Here is an 18,811-nt window from a genome sequence, read left to right on the forward strand (position 1 = left end):
TGTTTTAAAGTGTGGATTATGGAGTTGCTTCAGGGAAGTACTACTGAGAGAGAGAGAGAGAGAGAGAGAGAGAGAGAGAGAGAGAGAGAGAGAGAGAGAGAGAGATCGAGAGAGAGAGAGAGAGCATGTGGTTCATAATTTTGGTACTTTCCAGATATTTTGACAGCTTTACAACCTGACGCACAAAAAAAAAAAAAAAAAATTTAAATAGCTTGTAACAAGAAGTCTATCCATGTGATAAGGGTCTAGGCTCTCTACAGCATCTTTCTTCAGACTGAGAGAGGTGAGCATACTCCCTGTAAGAACTCTTGGAATTTTTTTCCTCTGCACACACCCCCCTTAAACAATAGCATTAACAACAAAGAACACAACAGTGTATAAAATATATCTGCTTCTGTAGCAGCGTTGCCATTATGCTGCTCTAGAGAGGAACAGTCAAATTTCACATGGAAATATCTCTTCGCAGATGTCGTCAACTGCTGAAAATGGGGACGCGGTACCTGAAAAACAAAACGAGGAGAAAACCTACAAAAAGGTGAGGTTTTAGTGCTGTTCTGCTGTGGCCGGATTGGGGATTTTAGGCCTTTCCTTCCTCTGAAGCAGTTGTTAACCATCTTAGTTTCTCTTGCGGCTCTACTGAATGAGCAAAGCCTTGGTGGTTTAAGTGAAAAAATGTATCATCACATAGGTGTAAGGATCGGGGGTCTGACTGGCATCCACAGAGCTCCATCCCTTCCAGAAGCATTTGGAGGCTTGCTTTATTCAGTTGTTAGAGTTCCCTGAATCTCTACTATCACACTTCCTTCTTTCTCAAAGCCAGCAGTGGCTGTCAGGGTAAGGTTCAAAGGGCATGCCCTTCAAACACTGTAAAGGACCAGTGGATTACCCTCCTAGATAATGCAAAATGATCAACAACCTAAATGTGCACTAGCTTAAACTCTTGGCTGCCATATAACATAGCATATTTATATGGGCGAAGGATTAGGACATGGCTCTCTTTGGGAGACATCCCAGTTACCATGTGAAGACAGGTAAGGAGAAAGAGTTATTTTTCTGCCTTTATTCTTTGTATTCATAAAAAGAAGCCTCTCGGTGGTGTATTATATCCTGTGTCTAGCATATGAATCTTTAAACTGATTGAATAAGTACTTTCTGTCTTAAATCTCTTATAAAGTTATGAGCCTGAGTTGCTGTCACTACATGCCTTTTTGAATCCTCTAAAATTTCACGTCTTCGGTTTATTTCATACAGACAGACCTCTATTTCTGGGCTTCCCAGTGTATCTTACCAGTCTTTGAACCTGATAAAATTTTTTTTTTTTTTTTTTTTTTTGGCTCTTAACCAATCAAGCTAATGTTAACACCGTCATTGGATGTTAACTTTATACATTACTGCTTTTAAAAGTTTTTGCCTCCTTCTCTTTTGGGTTCGAGATGCTCGTGTATTGTAGATTTACTATATCCCTTCTTTCTGTTTCTACTTGAGATTCTCTGATGGACAGCTAGTGAGAACTTTTCTCCAGGGTCATGAGTCATGTGAAATGTTGCTTTCCTAAGTGTCCTTTTCCTGTAGCTCTTTTTAACTCTTCCTTTCACTCAGAGAAAGCTAGAAATATAAACATGGAGATTACTATTGCCAATGATGATGCGCTCAGGAAAAAGATGCATCAGGATGAAGACTAAAGAATTCCATAATGGCCGGGTGGTGGTGGCACATGCCTTGAACTCCATGCAGAGGCAGGTGGATCTTTGAATTTGAAAACAGCCTGGTCTCCAGAGCAAGTTCCAGGACAGCCAGATCCACACAGAGAAACTATGTCTTGGAAAACAAAACATACAAACAAACAACAACAAAAAGTAGAATTTCAGAATATCAGCTATTATAAACTTTGGAATCCAGCCAAAGATAGCAATGACAACTCTTAACTTTAGACACGGGTGGGAAATGGGTGGTTTTTTTCTTTACCCAGTAAGCATGGGAACAAGGTAGAGACTTTAGGTTACATTACTTTAGGTTAGCTTCCAGCAGTATCTTCAGTCAGCATCAAAGTGCACCAAGATCCTTTGTCATATGCACATTATAGCAAGAATATGGTCAGCACCTATTGGCATTTACCCTGTGTGCCAGGTCCAAAATGTAGCAAAGCTGGAGGGTTCTACAATCAATGGATTGTGAAGTTGAGGAAGTTGCAAAAGTTAAAAACTCAAGTGCTGTAGTAATTCTTATAGAAAGAGATAAAAGGAAGTTAAAACGCCCAGCACACGCACACTCACACACATACACACACCCAAACACACCAACAATGTTTTAAGAAACACAATAATATAGGAATCTTTTGATGATCAGATTATTTGGAGGAATATAAGAGATGCAGGGTTTAGCCCTTAATGTAGTATTGGTGCTGCACAGCACACAAGGAACACTTCATGAACACATGAAGATTATACCTTGAAAATGTTCACAAATATTGGAAGTTATGCCGGCTCTAGGAATACATCAAGTCTACCTTGCATTCCACTATATGTGTTTTTAAGTGAGGTTTTCTTCCTAGTTCCAAAGCTCTGATGACAAAATATGGATCTGTTTAGTAAAGAGACTTGGTGATCCACCGTTTATTATGATGAAAAAACAACCCAGGTTAGACTGCTCCCTCCCCCATCCACTGCCAGGAATAAGACCCCAAAGGAGTCTATAAAGACTTTGCAGTTGACTGGGAAAAGTGAGCCTTGAAAAATAACTGTAGGGCTCAGTAGCCTCTAATGAGGTGGTGAGAGAAACCACTGTGGATTAGTGTTAACCAGTTACTTTGGGCTTTCTGTACAGGGCCCCAGGTTAGATGGGCAGCAGCTGACAATATCCAGCTTCCTCAGTGTAATGATTTCCACGTCTTAGGGAATAGTCAGCATTGTGAACTCTCTGTTCTCCTTGTCTTGATCATTTACGCTTGAGTGTTAAGCTGGCTGCTTTTGGTTCTTCCAACTGCCCATTTCTCTACTTTATTCTCAATTCTTGGCAAGGCCTGTAGGAACTAAACATAAGCCCATAAGGTTAATGTCTTCAACAAAAGGCTAAAGCAAGTTGGGTTTTAGCTATGTAAAACAAACATGCTGCCATTAAGGCAGGCATTAATGGCTGCCTCTCTCTGTTTACAGAGTCTAGGATTTCCACTCTCAGTTAATTTGCTGAATGTCTTCCGCTAGAGTTGTAAACACGAAAGCCTACAGGAGCCAGGCAGGAAACAGGTTTTGTATAACTATGGGAACCGTCATAGGATGGATGTGTGCCTTCCATTGAGGGTGGATGGCACTGAGCTGCTGCTAACAGAGCTCTCTCTCTCTCTCTCTTTCTCTCTCTCTCTCTCTCTCTCTCTTTCTCTCTCCTCCTCCTCCTCCTCCTCCTCCTCCTCCTCCTCCTCCTCCTCTCTCTTCCTCCCTCCCTCCTTCCCTCCCTCTGTCTTTCCCTTTCTCTCTTTGTCTCTCTGTCTCTCCCTCCCTCTCTCCCTCCCTTTCTCTCTATGTCTCTCTCTTCCTCCCTCCCTCCCTCTCTCCCTCCCTTTCTCTCTGTCTCTCTCTCTCTCTCTCAGGAAACAGAAATACACATCCTGGTGTAAAAATCTTCCAAGTTTTTAATCATCAGCTAATTCAGAAGTTTGTTTTTAAGTTTGCTCCGAGCCAAAGAGCAGGCCAGCCTGGACCGGTTTGTAAACACGGACAAACTCTTGATATTAAAAAAAAAAAAAAATTTTTTTTAAGTGAAGAAGAAAAGAAATGCCTTTGAGACCATGTCTCTGTTTCCCAAGAATGTATGGTTTATTTGGGAGGAAAAAATGTAGTCCCGTGTGACAAACGAACAAAGAATAACTCAGATCAGTATTACGTACCCAGATAGTTGACAGCCATTTTGTTTAGTTCGAAAGTCCCAAGTACCTGAATGCACATTGTTGTCCTCCAGGCTCTGGCAGCTTCTAAACTGGGGGAGGATTTGCTGGGTAAAAGGATCCTGCTGTTGATTTACTTTCCATCACTCCTTTAGTGACTGTCCCTTCTCATTTGCTTACGTGTCTATGTGGGCATCTGATGAGTGTGACACACACTTGGATGAGCATGGCTTGCTGGAAGGACAGGAAAGGCTAACTTGAACTCAGCCTCAGGGGCAGCATGGTGTTGTAATGGGTGTGAACCTTATGTTCCAGGCTAGTGTTGTCCAATAGAGCTTTCTGGAATGGTGGAAGTGTTCGATAGTCTGGACTAAGTCCATGGTGGTAAGATTTTCGAGGTTATTGAATGGCAAGGGTATCAGAAGAACTTTGTTTTAATTGATGTAATTGTTCTTCTTGAGTTTAAAAATTATTTTATTGACTGACAATTTTATGTGTATATAATGTATTTGATTGTATTAACGAACCCCATTTCCTTTTCTTACCACTTTTCTGCTGCATCTGCAATCCTTCTTTCTAACACTTCTCTTTTCTAATTCCATGGCTTTAAAAAAAAATAGCCTATTGAGTTTAAATAAGGTTGCTTTCCAGTGCACAGGAGTGAGGTCATTTATTGCATGGAGGGCCACACTGTTGAAAAAAGTCACTTCTCCTGCCCCTGACAGCTGTTAAATGCCAATAGCTAGATCCTCCAGAATAAGTGGGCGTCTCACATGCCCTTCCTCCATGCAGGTTGGAGTTTTGACAGCTCCATGTTGTTCAGGTCTTCTCCTGCCAATAACTACAGATACCATGAATTGATGGGAGCAATGGCCTCTTTCTGGACAGAAAACTGTATTTCATAGCCTGCTCTCTGTTCTCCAGCTCTGCAGTCTTTCTTGTCTCTCAGTCTTGAAGACAGAAGCAGTGTGTGCATGTGTGTGTGTGTGTGTGTGTGTGTGTGTGTGTGTGTATGTGTGTGTGTGTGTGTGTGTGTGTGGTGTCATACGCATCCCATTTAGGGCTGAGCAGTCAACTGTCATTTATTATCAGTGTTTGACAACTGATGAGTCTCTGCATTGATTACTGCCACTGTGAAAAGCTGCATCTCTGACCAAGGTGGAGAACAGCACTAGTCTGTGAGGATCAAGAAATACTTAGAAGACAGCTTGACAACTTGTTCATTTAGCAAAACAACACTAGAGGTTCCCTTTGAGGCTTCCTTGGAATTTTGACCATATTTACAGTACATATATTCTCTCCCATGTAGCAGGTCCCAAATCCAATCAGAATGCTGTTAGCCATCCCTATACGCATGGTACCACTATTGGGTCATGGGGAGGTCTTGCTGGGCAGCTCAGTTTGTAGCATGCAGGATCCACCATTGATAAAACCGCTGATGACTTTGGTATACCACAGGCTGAGGACCTGCAGTTTGAATCTTTGTTAGTAAACTTGAAGCTTAAACAGGTACAGGCTGGTTACCATAGTGGTTGGTGCAGTTGTAGGCACTAAGGCACTGTGACACTGTTGTGGAGAACAGTGACAGGCTGTGATGGCCATCCATTCCTAACAGCAGTATAGGGTGCATGGGGTAGGGGACTGTGGTACCAGCAACTTTTCTATTCAAGGAAACAAGAGTTGAACATAAATTAAAGTAGGAAAAGATAGAAGTAAAAAAATCTGAAACAAGTCCTCTCAGGTAGTCAAAGCTCACCTCAAATTCACAATCCTCATGCCTCTGGCTCCTCACTGCTGAGATTCCAGGTGAACATGACCATCCACAGCAAGAAGACTTTTGTTTGTTGTTGTCGTTGCTGTTTTAAGAAATGTATTCCTAAAAACATTCCAATGAAGACTTAATTGAAAGTTTGTGATCAGAGTGACTGTAACTAGTAAAGGATATGGTGTTGTGTATGTGGGGTGGGGGGGGCGGTTATAACCAGATGAGAGACTTGGAAACAAAGCAAAAGGCAAGGAATTCATCTGTAGGGATGGTCAGTGCTTGGGTAAGATTGTGATGCTGAAGACCCAACTCTCAGCATTTGTATGGATTTATTTTTAAGATGGAGTCTCATTATATAGTTTGGAACTCACTATATAGACCAGGCTACCCTTGGACTCATAGAGATTTGCCTAACTCTGCCTCCAATTTCTGGGGTTAAGGAAATGTTGCCCCATACCTGGCCTCTGTATTTTTTTATAAAGACATTTATTTTTATTATACATACATATATACATACGTACATACATACATATGTGTGCCAGCAGGTATACATGCAAGCCTGATTCCTGAAGAGGACAGAAGAGGGGATTGAATCCTCTAGGAGAGGAGTAATAGGCAATTGTGACCCACCAATTGCTGGTGCTAAGAACCAAACCCAGTTCCTCTTCACAAGCAGCAAGTGCTTTTAGCCATGCAGCCATTTCTCCAGTCCCCACGCTTCTGTACTTTAACTGTGATGAGACTGCCTAGTCCCATCCCTCTCAAACCAACAGATGTCATGATGGCAGAGTGATATGACCTGGTTCACCCAGCAGTTCTTTGCCAGCGACTTGACTCGAATCACTGCACTTGCCTGAGTTTTCGATCTCACCGTTGGAACTGATAGAGTTTCCCAGGAGCTGGGCATGTGCTGGTACAGGAAGTGCTTGTTGTGGCCATTTGCCACCTCTGTCACCTCAGTTCTGTACCCTGACCTTCTAGCCTGCTTCTACTTTGTAATTCTGTCCACACACCAACCTCCTCTCCTAGGGACATCCGTTCTGGTGACTACAGGTTGCAATGGGAATGGGTGGTGTGGGGCGGGGGCAGAAGCCTCCTGATTTTCATACCAATGAGTCTCTAACCAGTCTGGGAGGAGACTGAAGGTCCAGGACACATATAGGAGGGGCCTGGACTAAGTGTTCCTGTTTCTTTCATCTACTCTTCTGTTTTTCAAGACCTTGGTTTTGTTTCATTGCAAGGCATCAGCCAATTTTCCTCTTGGTAGAGCAGGCAGCGATGCCTGACCCTTGTCACATTTACAAGGGCAGATGGCTTTTATTACTTTGGAAATGTGAGTAAAGTAATGGCTCAGAGACACTTCGATCTAATCAAAGCACTTATTTAAACGTAACCCCCCCTTACATAGTCTTCATGAAAACATTCAGGAGAACTCTGAAGTGGCGATCCCAGATTGGAGGAAGGCACATCTGTGTGTATCTGTTCGTGCACACTTAGCTTGGATTCATATGAATATATTACTTATTCAAAAGTTGAATATTCATTTGAGTAAGGAAAAGAGCTTGCCTGTGTCTCATGCCCTAATCATTCTTCCCTTCCCTTGAAGCTAGCCCTACTTCCCTAAAATTAGCAAGCATATGTCCTGTCCTGGGGGGACTGCCCTCTTCAGCATGGCCTAGACACCCATGTATGTATTGGGCATCAGTTGTCTTGAATATCAAGTACATTGACCTCTAGGAAGAGGGACTGTGTGGCCTTTTGAACGTTGCTCTTATTTCATCCTAATGTGGAAACTACTCAGTCAGAAACTGTGTGGAAAACATTTAAGGTCTGGAGACATTTTTTTGGTTATCACAGGCTTAAGAGGTAGTCTGCTTAGCTTACAAAGAGATAGAGGCCAAGGACACTGTGTCTTACAATACACAGAAAAGACCTGTCAAAGCATCACCTAGATATTACTAGTACTACCAAACCTTGGAAGAAGAGAGTGGATTTGAGTTCTTCTCTGACGATCTGTAATCCTGAGCATTTTTTTTTCAATTGATCTGTGTCTTCATTATTCTCCATACATAAAATATAATGGATGCATGCTCCATCTGTATCACGTGCTATAAGGATCAAATGATTTAACAGATGTGAACATGACTGGATGAAGTAGAACGCTAGTGAGTGAAGTCACAGTACTGATTAATGAGAGTAAGAGCCCTCCACCGTGATTTCCACATCCATTTGTAAGAACAGCAAGGAGGTCGTGAGGCTGCTACTCTCAGGACTAGACTCATAGAAATGATTGCTTAGCATCCTGAGGCCAGCTGCAGTCGACCTGGGCATGGGATGGGAAGTGGGGAGTGTTGGAACTAGAAACTCTTCTTCCCCACAGCAGTGGCTTGTGAAGTAAGATGCAAAGATGAGCTGTAATAATAGACTGCTACTAGGATTTTAAAGTTGAACAACAAGGAGGTAGGGGGTGTAATTAAATAATCATGTCCGATTTACAAGCGTGTATAATGACAAACCATTATCTCCCTCCCCACATGGTGCAGACCCCATTCCAGACATCTCAGCTTCTGTAATTCATGTTTTCAAATATTCCTTTATTTCTTTCAGCGAGATATCGCATATCATTGAGCAAGTTAGTGGCAGCTTCAGAGAGAGCTCACCGGGGAAGCGAGCCATCTTGTCAGTCTGTTTCTCCAAATGGGTCACCAAAAGATGGCCACTTTCTGCATTCATATTGGAGGGGGCCCTCGGGTGGCTGGGTGTGCTCCATCTCCACCTTGCAACCACCAGTGTGCTCCATCTTTGGTCCCCAATTTCAGTAACCATTACATGGGTGTCCCTAAAATACCCCCTGTAGGAGATGCCATTCTAAGTTCATAACCTGTTTTAGGGAACAGACACCAAACGTAGCTGTGTTTGATATTAGGACAGGGTCTGGGGTGTTTCTTTCTGTTTCTGTGCCCAGACTCCATTGGCGCTGTTGTTCCTGATCACAATGAACCAGGCTACTTCATTTTCTAATGCAAAGACTGAATATGGGATGGTAACCTGCCTTCTGCATGATAGGGCCAGGGGGTTCTCATCTGAGCAGCAGATCTCCTTGTCACAGGGCCCACAGCTTATCTCTCTTTATCATGACCTCCCTGTATTTTGTCTGTTCCCTGAAGATTTTTTAAAGGGGGTGACATAGGAAAATATTGAGATTTCAAATGCAAGAATTCAGGATTCTGAAAAAAGGAAAACCAGACACAGAAGTTAGTCTTAAAAAACTTAATAAACACTCATAGGACACTCATCAGAGTGTACTTATTTAGAGTTGGCTATGGTGCGGAGTATTGGCCGGTAGAATATTTTTTATTGAGTTCTGTTTAGTTTATGCTATCTCAAAGCCTATTTGTTTGACAAATTAAAGTATATTATTATCAGATTCCATTTCAAAAACTGAGCTGATGAGAGTACTAACATCAAATGTTTGCTTCATGCCTGATACAGTTATACATAGCTTAGAATTATTCACTTTATCTTGATAATAATCCAGTGAGGGTGTCAGTGAAATAGCTCAGTGTGTTAAGGCACTTGCCACCAAATCTGAGACCCAAATCATAGGAGAAGAGAAGTTGTTCCTGAAAGTTGTCTTTTGACATCCACATATGCACAATGGCATGTCTGTACACACACACAGACACACAGACACACACACACATAGACACAGACACACACACAGACACATACACAGACACACACACACAGACACAGACACACACACAGACACACACACACACACACACACAGACACACACACACACACACACACACACACACACACACACACACGCAATGTAATTTTTAAAGATCCCAGTGGGGAGATGTGCCTGGCTTTCTGTTTTCATTAGTTACAAGTCCATGGACTCAGCCAACCATGCACTGAAAATCTTCAGGGAGAAATATTTCATGTGAAGTGAAATGTACAGAAATCTCTTCCCTGCCATTGTCCCTGAAACAGAACAGTGCAGTAGTGACTGGCACAGCATTTACTTGGTATTTTTGTTCTCAGTATTGTGGGGATGATTTAGAAGAATGGATGTTAGATGTAGGTAATATTCAAACATAGCACCATTTTATAAAAGGAACTTGACAGCATCTGTAGATTTGCATTTCTATAGGGATCCTAGAACCAATTCTCTATGGAAGGGACAGCTATGCTGTTGTTCCCATTTTTACAGATGAATTTTACAGAAAATTTGATACAGAGAGATTAAGTAACTAGTGGCAGAATGAGGCTAGGACCTGTCTGTGTCCAGAGTTTGCCCCGAACCCCACCCCACTGAGGTCTGAGCGCTGTATCCAGACAGTGGTGCTGCTGATGACATTAGGATGACCATCCGCAGCCACATGTAGTGATGTGCATCTTTAAAAGCTCACATGGGAAGCTGAGGCAGGAGTTAGCATGGTCCTTTGAACCCTGTCTCAGAGGAGTTGAATACTGTGTGTGTGTGTGTGTGTGTGTGTGTGTGTGTGTGTGTGTGTGTGTGTGTGGTCATTTTGAATTATTTTGCCGTAATAACAGAAACAGTGACACAAATAATCCTGGCAATTTTGAATGGGGAAAAAGACATTAATATTACTGAGCAATTATAAAACCAACATTTTCCCTGCTTCAATAGTCTAAAATTCAATTTCCCTAATTCTTACCTTTATATAGAATCCAAACGACAGCCCAGAGGATACCTTTGCCTATAAAATAGTAATTTTCCAGTAATTCTTAAATGAGAAATAAACATTCTGAGGACATTGTGAGAGTGCTGAAGAGAAAGGGATGAAGTGACTGATTCAAAGTGTTTTCCTGGGAGTGGAGCTCAGGATTGACAGTGGGGAGGGAGCTCTATCTGGCAGATGAGAAATATTATAAATGAGAAAATGAGGAGGAAGCCACCATTGAGATCCTGGTGAGCTGACAGCAAGGTTCACTCTTAACCTGCTATGGCAAACAAAGATCTGACAGAGGAAGCCGTGGGCTGGAGACTGATGGCTTCCAGAGTTCCCCTGGGGGAACCAAGGTCTCCCATGTGAACACCTACCTTCCTGGTGCGTACAACCCACCATCTGTTGGTCTCATATCAATGACTTTTATTATACTAGAAAGGGGAAGAGAGACTGCTTAGTCCTTTGTAATGACGTAATGGTCTTTGAGACATTTCAGCACATCGTAAAGGAGAGGGCTGGGTAAGGTAAGGACTATCTTGAAGTCCTGTGAGTTGAGACCAACCTACTGAACATACTGAGTTTCAGGCCAGCCAGAGCTACATAGTGAAGCCCTGGAGAGGGGGGCAGAGGGGTGGGAGAGGAAGGAAGAGGAGGAGAAAGAGAAGAAAAAGGAGAAGGAGGAAGAGGAGGAGGAGGAAAATGTCTCCCTGTGGAGACCTGAACACTTAGATTTTTGTCACTTGTGAATCTTCTTTCTTTTCTTCTCTTTTTTGCTTTCTCTTTTTTTCTGCCCAACTCCAACATATAAGTACTCTCAGCCATCCCCAGACACAAAGTAGGATCCACTCAAGGGAAATGTGGCTTCCCTAGGGTCTTCTCACCTTGTTCCATGACTTCTCCACATGAAAGAAGGACAGAAGCCTCCCTGTGGAGCTTCTCACTTGTTCACAGAGAACTGACCTATAAACGGCCTAGGTGATCTCCCAATTATTCCCCTGAGGTGTGTTTATAGTATGACCTTGTCATTCCTTGTGGGTGTGGTCTGGGCCTGGACTATAAAGAGCATTTGATTAATCATTTGACAAATATTTATTTAGCTTGGCCTAGTGCTGTGCCTTAAAGGTAAAACAGAGGCCAAAGAAAGCAAGAATCGTCACCCTAAATAATGTTGTCATTGTTTTGATAAAAGGTAGGCCAGAAAAAAAAAAGAAGGTTAATGAAATAACTAGCCATATTAGTAATTAGGGAGCTGTGATTAAGAATGGGGGTGTGAGTGCTGCTGTGGACGCAGAGCATTCAGGGAACTCCTCTAAGGAGCTGACATGGGGCTGCGGTCACAGCTGTGAGAAGGACACAGCTGAGAGGAGTGCAGAGGGGACACTTGTCAGAGAGCATGGCATTTGCCAGGCCCTGGAGGCAGGAAGCAGCTGGGTAGATTCCAGGAACTAAGGTGAAGCTGGTGTGATGGAGATTAAGCAAGAACAGACAGGAGAGCAGTTCCCAGGGGTCAGCGGACAAAGTTGTGACAGCTAGGGAGAGGGTTGCCACTAGCATCTGGTGACAAGGTCTCCGTGACACCTCCGGAGTACATAGAAGAACGCTTCAGCACACTGGTCCAGAATAGCAACAGAGTTACACTAAGAAAGAGTGACCTAAGCTAAAACAGGAACAATTGATAATCAAATGATAATCCCATGGGTTCTTAGACTGTTCCACTGGTTCAGGTGGAGAAGGCTGTCTAGGGATAGTGACATCTGAACTTGGACAGGTTGGCTGGGTAATGCCAATAAGAGTTTGAAGAAAGAACCAAGTAGGAGGTCGAAAATGTGACTTGGGAACCCATGGGACACTTATCAGTTCAACTTCAGTACATCAAACTGTAGATCTAGAGGATAAAGAGAGACTTTGTGGCAAGAATGTTTGCTTCTGAAGACCTCCCTCTACAGAGCTATATTCTTCACTGCTTCAAAATGCAAAGCTCTGGAAAATATTTTTGTTAATTCTTTGAGAATTTCATACATGCATTCAGTGTATTTTTTTATAATGTTTACCACCAAGTCCATAACCTTCAGTGTCTACGTAACTGGAAAACAGTACCATGACCACTGAAAAGCATAACACCCGACCCTCCTAACAAGCCACAGTCTAAGCATAGGCTCACTAAGCATACTGTGTAAAAGGACCTTTGTCAAATGAGTTTCATGTTGATCTCACACCTGCAGTGTCATATACATACTACATATGCAGATACAAATAAATATCCTACCAGACCAAAAACAAAACCCAAATCTGTACATTTCTGGTTCTAAGCATTTTGAATAAACGATGTTTGATTTATATTTCTCAAAAATCCAAATCTGAGCAGTGCATGCCTTACAATCTTCTGCTGGCTTTTTGTGGACTACTAAAACGGTCCATAGTCCATAGTGCGTGCGCCTTTTATGGGCCATCCCAATAGGAGTGTCATGGTCTCTTGCTAATTGTGCATGAGCACAGAGCGAGGTCCTTGGCAAATCCACACAGTCTTGAAATCCACATAGTCCACACAGCACTTGGTATACAAGGTTTGAGAGATGTATCTCTTTTTCTTCTTAATCCTAAAGTTGTCATATACATTCTGTGGGGATTTTTTCTGGAGTCTGCAATCTGAGATCTTCAACTAGAAATGAGATGTATGGGGTGAAAGCCTAGACAGGGTAGAATTTCTACTTAGCACGATTGAATGATGGAGGGAAAGAACGAACTCCTGAAAGTTGTCCCCTGACTTTCACATATGTGCTGTCACACAAACACATGCCCACAGGCTTATACATATATCCACACACATGTACACAATAAGAATAATACAGTTAAAAAATTAAGTGTGGCTTTCCTGGCTTTATCCGAGTCAGCTGTGATGCTGATTTGGGTCTTCTCTCTCCTGGATCACTTCATGGGCATTTGAAAGTTGATATTGGTCACATGTCATCCCTAATTCCCTTTATCTATGGTCCATGGACTCCTAATAATCAGCTACTTCCCACAGGAGAACTTAGCAAAGGATTCTCAATCTGTCTCTTAAGGATCCATTCTTTCTAGATGTTGGTAGAGTAAAAGCCCCCCCCCCCCCGTCCCCATGTTGCCAGTCAAGACATGGGATTGGCTAGCAGCCCAGGTCTCCAGTCCAGCCCCTTGATTGACACCCTTGTGAAGCGAAAGAAGCAAAGTGAGCTATTGTCCAGATTTGCTGTTTGAGAATTGCAAAGGAACAGTAAAACAATTAGAAAAGCAGGCGTAGACTTCACAGAAGCGTGGGGAAGGGTAGAGAGGGCAGACCTGCGGCTTGTTCCATAGCGGAGACAGCGATGTCAGGAGGCAGAGCACCTACCCTGTGCCCACTCTTCTGTCTGTAACCCCTGCAACCCCCAGGAGCTCAATCTGTGCAGGACATTTAATGTGAGTATAGCACAGTAGTGGTACAGCTTGAATGTTAAGTCTAATACGGTAGGAAGGAGCACTGAATGAATGATATTTGCTTCTACAAATCTTCAGTTGCCCTTGTTCTTAATGGGCTCCTCACTTGTTTCCGGGAGAATTTAAATCTCAGGAGAGCAGGGACTAATGGGTACTAATAAGGTGTAGGGTTCAGGGCAGGCACTGCCCAGTTTTGCTTTGCATACCTTTTAAAGGAAATGATTTAAAAAACTAAACAGTTCAAACAGCAAGTCCTACCTTCCAGATTACATGTTATTTTTAGCTTATTGATTATTTAAACATTGAGTAATTATTGATTATTGAAACAAGCAGATCAGTTCCACCATCTCCCTAATTTCATGTTTGGTTGCATATTCATTTGGGATGAAAACTAAGATCAGGCTTATCTTCAGGTTTCTGATTTAAAAAAAAAAAAAGTTTAAAGCAGTGCATCTGAACTAGAGAGCCAAATCAAAATCAAAATCAAAATGTTAGTCTCCTGAGAGTCGGCCTTATAAAAAGAAACTTTTCCCCCAGGAAGTATGCGACATAATAAAAATATCAGAAGTTTCCATTTCCTTTTGAAATTTAGGGCATGCCAACTCGGTCTGTGTTGATGTTTATCTCTGGACTTGTTATTCATTCATTTATTTCCGGAGAAGTATTATCTTAGCGCGCTGATAGTTCTTAAATGTTGGGTTTTTTTTTTTTTTTTTTTCTTTCTTTTTCTTCTTCTTTCCTTTTTTTTTTTTTTTTTTTTATGTCTTGTATTGTTTCCTATGTGTTCACAGATGTGTGGGAAGAAACCACAGCGTATGCCAAAGCTCCTAACTTACCTACCCAAAGAAAGTTCTCTTACCAGGAGAATAGTGATCTCACAAAGCAGAGCAGTGTGTGACATCCCTTGGCTCCTGGAGTCCTTACCAGGGGAGCACACAGGTTGGTTCACAAGGTAGCTCTGGCTACAGCTGGGTTACCGAAGGCTCAGCCCTTTCAGCCTGAGGTTCTCAAGACTCTCTCCAAAAGCAAGAGCAATTATATGCATCCGCACCCCTCCTGCTCTCTTACCTAAGTTTAGACTCAGCATTTGTGTGACTTTTCCTAGAGAGCTGGGAGCAAACTTGTATTCACCCCAGATAGGTCATCAACAATTGACCAGAAAAACTATTCTACCAAAGTCTAATTTAGTGAACCAGTGAGGGTATTTTGGGGGGGGATTAACTGTAGAAGTATGTAAGTGGGGGGTTACTTATGGGAGCACGGGTGAGTGACACAAAGACAATAGGTCATCAAAAAGCTTACCCCAGCATGCTCACTGTGCTGGAGATTAATGTCAACTTGACACATGCTAGAGCTATTTGAGAAGTAGGAACCTCAAAAGAAAAAAAAAAAAAAAAAAAAACTTCCATAAGATATGGCTGCAGGAAAGCCTGTAGAGCATTTTCTTAATTAGTGATTGCTAGAGGAGAGTCCAGTGGGGGTGGGGGGACCCCTGTGCTATAAGAAAGCAAACCGAGCAAACCATGAAGACCAAACCAGTAAGCAGCACTCCTCCATGGCCTCTGCACTAGCTCCTGCTTCCAGGTTCCTGCCCTGACTTCCTTCTGGGATAAACAGTAATGTGGAAGCAGAAGCCAAACCCCTTCCTCCCCAAGTTGTTTTTGGTCATGGTGTTTCCTCACAGCAATACTAACCCTACTCAGGTAAGGTGACACTGAGTCACAAAAGATGCATCCTTAGAGCCCATGCAGAACCCGAGAGACTGTCCAATTCAGAGGGAATAGATACATAACAACACCAGACCCCAAAAGCACTGGCACCCAGGTGGCCCAGAACATTTAGAGCTTTCCAGACCCCACCCCTATATTCTGGGTCAGTAGATCAAGTTAGGCACATATTTGCATTAAGCAGGGAAAGAGAAGTGAGCACAAGGTCCTTGGCCTTTGACGTCAGGAAAACAAGTTAGCACTATTAAAACTTACCTTCTGAAGGCTGTCTCACAGAGGAGTCTGTCCATCTGATTAAGGATTGCCTGTGTCCACACTCCTCACTAGCACTGTGCATTGTTTTTCAGATTGTTTGTATAAGACCGAGTCTTTCTAGGATGTCTTAGTTGTCTGGAACTACATTTATTGTATTGCCAGGTTCTACTTATGTGTTGCATTTTTGTTGCAAACATTTTTCTGGCTTAAAACTAGACGTTTAGTTCTGTTAGCTGTTTCTAGTGAAAAAAATCCCTATTTTATTTCCAACTAATGGAAAGAAATATATCCGTTTGTGGTTATAGAATTATGTGCGTTGCCTGTAAGCACTGTGTCGATAATCAAATGAGGCCATTTAGCATACCTACTGTGTGGTACATTGTCACTCCCTATGGTGAAAACATCTCAAATCTTCTCTAGCCATGTGAAGTAATCAATGTGGCATTGTTATTCCCGCCACCCCTCTCTATTGGGAACACTGTAACTTGCTCCTTGTAACTGTGACTTTGCACACACCGGCCGGTCCACTGCTCTTTCTCCCCATCTCTCTGGCATTGCTTTCCAGTCAAATCTTCATGGAGACTTTCATAACGTCAGACATGCTGCACCCGAGGCTCTATTTCTACTCCCATTTGCAATTTTACTTCTGGTAATGCCTTGTTTTCTTTATAATAATCCTAAGACATACTTCTTCGTGGTGTCACTTAATTTTCACTTTTTCCCAAGGATGGTTTTATATTCATTCCTCTAACGTAACTTCAAAATAATACGGTCATTCTAAAAAGACCTTACTGTGGTTTAGGAGGGTTTTTTTGTTTTTGGTTTTGTTTTTGTTTTTTGTTTATGGTTTGGTTTTTGTTAAGCTTGAATTACTTGTAATAGGTAAGAAAGAACATAACTAATTTTATTATAATTACTGCATTGAGGTTGGTTGGTTGGTGGGTTTATTTTGCTTGAAATGTTGCTAATTCCTCCTTACCCTTTGTTGAGGTTTTTTTTCCTAATGTAAGTTTATGTAACAGTTGGCTCTATCTCATCATTTGTGAACACTGAGGCATGAACGCAGCCAAAGGCCCTCTGAATTGGTTTCTGTTTGCTTTGGTTCTGGGATGGTCTCTTCTACGCTTTGCTGTGATCCAAGGCCTTGCTGGAAGCCTTAGAGAGGGAGGGGATGAGTGAAGGGTGGGGGATGTTGCACTTCACCCCTCATATGCTTCTAAAATAAGATGGCTCACATTCCGATTTCTTAGCACATTTTCCTGTCCTTCCTTTACAATCCTATGGAGTACAAACTCACATGACTCTGTTTCAAATGATTGATCCTGTAGGGGGAAAAATGGTCCCCATCACCTTGCTCTTCCCTGTTCTAGGGAAATGAACTTCAAAGGAATTTCAAAAGCATGTGTGGGAAAGGTGTAGCACGGTGGGGAACCCACCAGAACCCTAGCTGGATTCTGACAGAACCGGAGGGAAAACATGGAGTCCAGTCTTGTGCATCTACAGCTGTAGAGGTTCTGGAGACCATCTTTAATCCTGAAGGCCAAGTGTGTGCTGCTTTATTTGAGAAACTCATCACCAATTCATCTGTTTGATAAATGATCTAAGTAAGGTTCCTGTGTGCCATCCCTTGGGTCCTTATGCATACCAGTTTCCTTAAGTCTACCCCAATGCAAATTACCAGTGGCTTTGGAGACTAGTGGGACAAACAGTAAATAGGTGGAGGTGCCTCTCGTAGATAAGACGCAAAGGTATTGAGAGTTTTAAAAGTAACTTACTGTTGCTCCAGTAATGAATTACCGTACACTTTGCAGTTTAAAATAGCGTAAGCTTACGATTTTGCTGTTCTGTGTAATGGAACTCCAACACTTATCTCAGTGACTAAAATCAAGGTGTTATGTGGCTTTGTCCCTCCCTGGGAGTAGAGAAGAAGCCCTTCCTAACATCTAGGTCCTCTTTCCTGATTACCTGGGCTACTTACATTCCTTGTTCATGACTCCTTCCACCCTCTTCAAAGACAGCAGGCAAGGTTGGGTCCTTCCCAAATAGTATATGTCTTTCCTCTTTAGCCCCTTCCATTTTCACTTGGAAGGGCTTGTCATTATATTTGACCCAAGTGGGTAAACCAGGAAAGTCTCCCTGTTAACAGTGAGCAGAGTAGAAATGCGGTGAGAAATGCATTTTCCCTATTCAGGTAACACATTTGCTTGTTCTATGAGTTAAGATGTGAGCCTTGTTGGGTGCTATTGTTGTCAGTGTCTCTGTATAACCAGGCAGAGTTCCTCTGTGTACCCATAGTGCGTTGGTGTCTTATAATCATATTGCTGTCAGTTTGCCTGAAGCTCTTCACAGACAGACTGAGGTCCGAGATGGAGACCGTCTCATCTCTGCATTTTCTCCTCTGAGTCTTTCCCCTCTTCTGTTTAATCCCCCAACCCTGAAAGCTGGGGATCATTGAGCTCAGTAACTGTGACCCCTGTACCTAGATGTCCCTGCCATGGGCCTGCCTGGACACAAGATCATTTCATCCAGTATGAACACGATACTGGACTTTTTGTGAAACTCCTTGTGATTGAAAAAAAAAACTGTGGCTGGTGTTATTGCCATTAGCATAAAGCAATTAGTATTTGCATTCTCAGTCAAATGTTGAGCCTGGTGCTGCAGATGGTTTGGTCTGCTTCATTGCGTGGCTCAGCATGGCTCTCCCTCAGTACCATTGCCATGTTACTCCTTTGTGTTTAAAGAAGCAGAGTGTGTTTACAAAGCATGTCCGGAAGAAGGAAATGATTTGTGGAAAATACCTACATAGGGTATAGAGTTAGGCCCTCCCTCCGCTGGAATCAGAGCTATAAATGTGCCAGTGACTTCATATTACCATGGGACTGGTATTTTCCGTCTTTCAACATAATTTTAATAAACTTAGATAAATTTAATTTTTGAAAGTAGAACATGAGTTACCCACAGAGGTGTTACACACACACACACACACACACACACACACACACAAGGAATAAGGTCTTTACCTCTAATAAC

At 42.4% G+C, this 18,811-nt stretch overlaps 1 protein-coding gene across 1 annotated transcript in view; it reads left to right on the forward strand.

Moving 5' to 3' along the window:
* Positions 1–466: 466 nt before the first annotated feature.
* Positions 467–18,811, forward strand: part of PIP5K1B (phosphatidylinositol-4-phosphate 5-kinase type 1 beta) — a gene marked incomplete at its 5' end in the record, with an annotated part of 133,108 nt that continues 114,763 nt past the window's right edge. Inside the window, one exon of the mRNA XM_080911334.1 lies at positions 467–535. Within this exon, the coding sequence (XP_080767460.1) occupies positions 467–535 (69 nt within the window). The remainder of the gene's footprint in view (positions 536–18,811) is intronic.

Source organism: Micromys minutus (assembly GCF_963924665.1).
Source record: "Micromys minutus genome assembly, chromosome: 2".
NCBI lineage: Eukaryota > Metazoa > Chordata > Mammalia > Rodentia > Muridae > Micromys > Micromys minutus.